The 5,984-nt window shown below is 44.9% G+C and overlaps 1 protein-coding gene across 1 annotated transcript; it reads right to left on the reverse strand.

Annotated features, from left to right (window-relative positions):
* Positions 1 to 231: 231 nt before the first annotated feature.
* Positions 232 to 5,770, reverse strand: LOC148210699 (uncharacterized). The gene is made up of 3 exons (XM_088125870.1): positions 4,392 to 5,770; positions 1,101 to 1,869; positions 232 to 1,033 (listed from the first exon to the last, which is right to left on the reverse strand). The coding sequence occupies exon 3, from the start codon at positions 1,001 to 1,003 to the stop codon at positions 518 to 520; it is 486 nt and encodes a 161-aa protein (XP_087981996.1). The 5' UTR covers positions 1,004 to 1,033; positions 1,101 to 1,869; positions 4,392 to 5,770; the 3' UTR covers positions 232 to 517.
* Positions 5,771 to 5,984: the final 214 nt, after the last annotated feature.

Below are 5,984 nucleotides of genomic sequence, written 5' to 3' on the forward strand. Positions count from 1 at the left end.
AGCTACGTCAAATGGGGGCGAAGGAAGACTACGTGGTATGACCTATGCTAAACGACCTACAATAATACAAACGCGCGAAGCAATGGTCAACTCGTAGGGACCTGGTTATCCCAAATACACACCGCTGAGCTGAAGTGTTTGGCTCATAAGCCGTTGTGTAAGTAAGAAATTACTAAGACTTGAGAAACCCAGACAACGAGGCCAAAACTAAAATTGAAGTTTTGAGTTTAATTAAATTTCTCTAAGTATAGGGACCTCGGAGAGAACAACTCAAGTTCGGACGAAGTTTGTTTTCATTGAATTTAAAGTTTGATGAAGAGCCGAGGTATTATTAAGGTTTAATTAAATTTCAACAAGTATAAGGACCTCGGAAAGAATAACTCGGATCTAAGCAAAACAACGTCATTTCATTTAAACTAAAGTTTAATGGAGAGCCGAGGTATATATGCCTCGGCTCAATACAGATTTGATTAAAAAAAGAGAGGAAAAGCGAGAAGCAACAGAAGGCCGAGACGATCTACTCCTGGGAAGGGTCGACGGGCTTGCTGGACCCCCCCTCGGCACCAGCAACCTCAGCCTCTTTATCGGCCTCAGCAGGTCGCTCCACCCAGATGGACTCGTATTCTTGCTCGACGGCAGCGATGGCGTCCTCCGAGCAGGCAGTGTCGATCCTGTTGATGGCGTAGTAGAAGCCCTTGTTTGCCATATCGCGAGCTAGGCCGTCGAACTCGGGGAATTCTTTGATTCTCTTCTCCAAGTAGGCCCAGCTCGCCAAGTTCTGTCGAGCCTCATTCCAGCCCTTCTCTGCGGTCTCGGCTCGGCCCCGGGCATTCTTAAGGTCGGTGCGTGCTTGGGCTATCAAGGCTTTCGACCTATCGGCCTCGACCTCTTTCTCAGCTCGCGCCTTTTCAACCTCGGCCTGAAGCTCAGAGATTCTCCGCTCATAGGAGGCGTTCGTCTCCTCCTCCTTCAAGTCTCGTCCGCCGAGCTCCAAGCTCATCATCGAGGCCGAGAGGCAGGCGTGATAATGCAGCTGCAAAAGTTCAAGGTTAGATCGGGAAAGAGAAAGAAAAAGGAGCGAAGAGTAGGCACGAGCTTACCTCCGCAGCAAGAGCTATGGTCTTTCTCACCGCCTCCGCAGCGTCCTCGGGCGCCTGAATAGCTCGTTCCGCGAAGTGAGAGCTCGAGGACCTCACTTTCGTCGCGGCCTCGTGAATACTGAGGCGGGAGAAAGCGAGCTTGAAAGGGAGTGGGAGCTCGGCGCCATGACCCCGACCATGTAGCGACCCCTCCTCTGAGTCGACCACAATGGGGGGAGGCAGAGATCGGGAGTTGACCTCCTCGGAGGAAAGTGTCTCCCTCGCTCGCTTCTTCCCCACCAGAGGGGTGGACGATCCTTCACCCCTAGCGATAGTCTGTAGAGGCTGAGCTTGGAGGGCCTGAAGCTTCGCCAAGTTGGCCAGCCCTGGAGCCGGGACGTCGGCGCTGCTTGTGCGATGACGAACTTGGGGGGCGCCGGTGGAGCAACCGAGGCCGAGGCCCGCTGCCGCTTTGTAATGCTGAGTGCGAGGAATTTGGAAGCCATTCCTGCAAAAAAGATGAGGTTAATTCAGAGACTTCTGTTGAATGAGTTGAGGTGCCGAGAAGAAGTTACCTTCAGGAGCTTTGCGTTCTGCGAGCTGTGTTGCCGAGGTTTGAGGAGCTTCTTGAGCTCGTCTGGTTGATCGTGAGGACTGAGGCCGCAAGAGAAGAGGTGGGAGTTTGAGACGAGTGCTTCACCCCACAGCGCGTACTTTAGTCTCCGACCTTGGGCTCGTTTGATGATCTCCCAAGACTTGTTGTTGATCCTCAGAACGGGGGATGGAAGAGCTGCAAAACAAGCCGACGTTAGCAACGAGATCGCTCGAGTTAAGAAGACAAAAAAAACACATCCCCTGGCTCTCGCCTAAGACACTCACCTACGTCCCCGAACTCTACTGGGACTTGGCAGGTCGGCTCACCCCCACCGTCCCTCAGAAGCCACTCGCCAGAGACGAGGAACCAACACTCCTTCCAATTTTTGTTAGAGGAGGGGTTCCTGATCAGCTGACCTACGTTCCGCCGAGCTGAGAGGTAGTACCGACCCTCTCCCTCGTTGGAGGCTTTGACGGTGTGGGTCGCTAAGAGCTGGTCCACCGTGAGCCTGTCCTCATCTCGTGTAGGAGGACCCACCACACGACGTAGGCTCCGAGCACGGTAGACCATCCATTAGGGGAGAGCTGAGCTGGGGCGAGGTTGACTGCGCTAAGAAACCTTTGTATAAAAGGGTGGAGTGGGAGTCTAACCCCCCTATGGAACATCTGGGGGTAGAAACTGACGAAGCTCGGGGGAGGGTCGTCGAGGTGTTCCCCGATGTTAGGCACCCTAAGCTCTATAGAGTTGGGGATCGAGTAAGTTTTGCGGAGCTCGGCCAGCCTACCTACCGAGCAAGATGAAGGAGGAAGTTCAACTACAGGGCCGAGGTCAGGGTTTCCCGAGGTTAAAGCTATGTTGGGGTTTGCCGAGCTATCCTCGACGTACGGGTTCCTTGAGGTAGGAGCTAAAGTCGGATCTCCTAAAACGTCGTCTGAACTAGAGGAACTAGAAGACCCAGACGACGAATCCCTAGACGAGCTACTCATCGCCATACCTGACTGGGAGGATTTAGAAGAACGATCTAAAGAAAGAGGGAGAGAGTACCTGACTTGGAAACGGCCGAGGTACACGAAAACTCAAAATGTGAAAAGTAAAAAGTGAAAAGTGAAAGACTTTCGCCTTTTATAGGACAGCCCGGAGGCACGAGAGCCGTTCGATCAAGAAGGGATCAACGGACAAGATTCGCCCACGCCAGGCTGTCCCCACGACGACGTTTGGGTTCTCGAAGCAGAAGCTAGGGCTGACGACATCCATGACGTCACACATGCACGCGTGGATTCGACCCGCCCCCAGTTAGCTCTGAGGACTTCGCCGAGCCGACCTCCGCCCCGCCGAAGTGGGGGCCAATGTTGGAGGCGAATCCTGGCCTGTCACGTGTCATGATCGAAAAGGTGAGTTGGTTAAACACGCGAGCGAAATGGAGAAAGCAGCTCCAAAATACTCAGGTCGGCAGTCAGGGTAGGACCTATAGTGCCGAGCTGAGCTAATACAAAGTCCGTAACAGTGTCCCCCCCGTACCCGACAACACGCCTCGATTTTAGGGTTTGTCAGGACCCCTGTCGGGCCCAATTTCTATAAATAGAAACTTTTGCCTTAAATGCAAGGTACGCAATCCTAAATAGACTCGGCAAGTTAGCTCGAACTAGAACTAACTTGCTCGTCGGATTGCTAACTTTATTTTGCAGGTTTCAAGAAGTGTACAGGGGAAGGTGCGGGATCGTTGGCCATAGCTCGTCCTGAGCATACCGATCTAAATCGTGTCCGAGCTCATTCAATTCAGGGCTCAAACACCCACTATGTTCGCTTGCACGACTGACAACTCAGTCAGTTCGGTCAGCCAATTTCATCAGTTTTTGTAATGGTTTTTTCCTTTTGTGGAGGCTACAGCACCGATAATGAAGTAGCTAGGAGGAAGGCAAAGGTCGGTGCCAGAGTCGAGGAGCTGGAGTGACTACGAGGTCGTGAATGTGTTGCTTTGCAAAACAAGGAATTGGAGCTTGACGGGAAATAGAAAATGAAGAATATAAAGAAGAAGGGAGTGGTGTGCGGGGTGAGAGATGAGAGAAGGAAAAAAAAAGGAAGAAATGTGAGGAGAAGAAACAAAGCTAGGTGGCCATTTAATTTGAAATAAAGCGACCAAATTAGAAAAAATAATATAATAATAAAAGAGGCCTTAAAACCAACTGCAATTGGTTTCAAATGGTACAAGATGCATTCACCTTTTGTTTAACAAAAATAAATAGTCCACAATCAGTCGAAATTACTTTTACGATCAAACCGACCGATCACATGTCAAACTTTTATTTTCAAATCTTTTATCAAACCGACCAACCGGCGTTGATTCGATCAACTGTATGAATTGTTAAACTAAATAACATGTTTTAAAAAATGTCAAACAAACTAGATTTTTTTTTATAGAAAAAAAATATATACCTAGTACGTTTGACAAATTTTTAAAACATACTAGATACTACATAAAAGGCTAAGCGGTTTTTTTTTTTTAAATCAGACCAATATACCCCTGTAACAAATTAGGTATATATGAAATGTACCTAATAAAACAATCCAATTTAAATAACCAAAATCTAATTTAAATTGATATTCTGTATTTTGAAAATAGATTTTAAGATTACTAAAAATTTGTTAAGGTAAATTTTTAAATCTATTGATTTAAAATCTAAAATTCCTAAATATGAAACGGGAGATATGAATATAACCTTGTGTTTTGAAAAAGATGATTCTAGAGTTTTTCGTGGTTGTAGCAGCCCCTGCTTGCCGCACATCTCCACTTACAGTTAATCCTCCACAATCCCCTCCTGTAGTCGTTGGTCAATCCTCCGATAACTGCTCCAACGTTCAACACTCAGGCTGTCGAAACTCCTCCATCTACCGTCCGCACGACCCATGTCCTGTGTTGGTTTCTTTTGTCTTACATCATCAGTTTCTCTCGTCTTACACCAGTCGCACGTCCACCGTCGATCCCGAAGGAGTTCCACCACAGTCGCGAGTTCCACCGTCGCCTCGATCTACCGTCGCCGACCGCCCAGATCCAAAAGTCTGCCCGCCGCCTAGATTTAGTGTGACTTGCTGCCTTGATCAGCCACCGTCAATGTCAATTGGCAATCCACTTAAGTCCAGCAGTCTTTTTGTTATGATTTTGGGACTTTTGAACAATGAAAATGGAACAAAAGAAAGCTTTAAAAACTGTTTTTTGTCGAACCGTAATTTAGGAGCAATTTCAATATAAAAAATAGATATGGGACCGACTGCATGAATTTGTCCTTCAAAATAAAATCTAAGGAGTATATCTGCATAAATCCAACTACTTTCTATATTTAAATATATTAAAATTCAAATAAAATCAGTAGATATTGTCAAAGTTAGAAGAGAATACTGCGTGATGTGAGGATGTTCAAAAAAGGAAAAATAAGAAATTGAATGACATCACGGGAGACTTAGTGGGATGGAAGGGAAAAGGAATTTGTGTTAGGAGGAAGAGGTAAGCCATGAACCTAAAAAAAAGATAATAACTTAAGGAATCTTTGCGTTGAATAGAAATATTTACAAATTAGAACTATTAATCTAATTGTACTCGTATGTTTAAGGGAAAAGAAAATGGTCAAAAGGTTGTGGATGAAGAACCCGTTGGTGAGGTAATTAGTACCTTTTAATGGTATTGGTATATACATGTATTGACTTTCTATTTTTTATACTTCTTCAATTAGTATATACCATATCATGACCTCCTAATTTTAATAATGGAGTTCTCCTAAATTTGATAATTGAGTTTCATTGCAATATATACGTGTATTAATCTCCTAATTTTGCTAATTCTTGAATTGGCATGTACATGTATTAACCTTCTAATTTTAGTAATTGAGTTGCATAGTTCTATATACATGCATTGTCCCTTCTAAATTTAATAAGTCTTCAATTGGTATATGCATTTATTGACATTCAAATTTTAATAATTCATCAAACGTTTTAAAGGATGACACAAAGTCTGATGAAGACAATGAAAGGGTGAATGAAACTTAATTATTGCAAAAAGATGAGCGGAAGCTTGGGAGAAGGAGATACAGTAGAACAATGACAGATCAATGAGATGGGAACAATGAAAAATCATTTAAATTAATTCAAATTTAAAACAAAATAATTAAAATAATATATTTATGAAACAACTTCGAACGTAGGAAAGGAATTTGAATTTAAATAAAGTTTGTTAGGTGGTCCAATACTTGAAAAATCTAAAAAACATGGAAAATCCTCATACTTTTTAGAACTCCTATAATTGAAGTGGGTGACTAAAT

This window comes from Momordica charantia, assembly GCF_013281855.1.
Source record: "Momordica charantia cultivar OHB3-1 chromosome 6 unlocalized genomic scaffold, Mcharantia_2.0 BLBB01000006.1, whole genome shotgun sequence".
NCBI classification, from domain to species: domain Eukaryota; kingdom Viridiplantae; phylum Streptophyta; class Magnoliopsida; order Cucurbitales; family Cucurbitaceae; genus Momordica; species Momordica charantia.

What these genes read in the sequence shown, in the direction of transcription:
- LOC148210699 (XM_088125870.1), bottom strand. Translation starts at nt 1,003, where the DNA reads ATGATGAGCTTGGAGCTCGGCGGACGAGACTTGAAGGAGGAGGAGACG.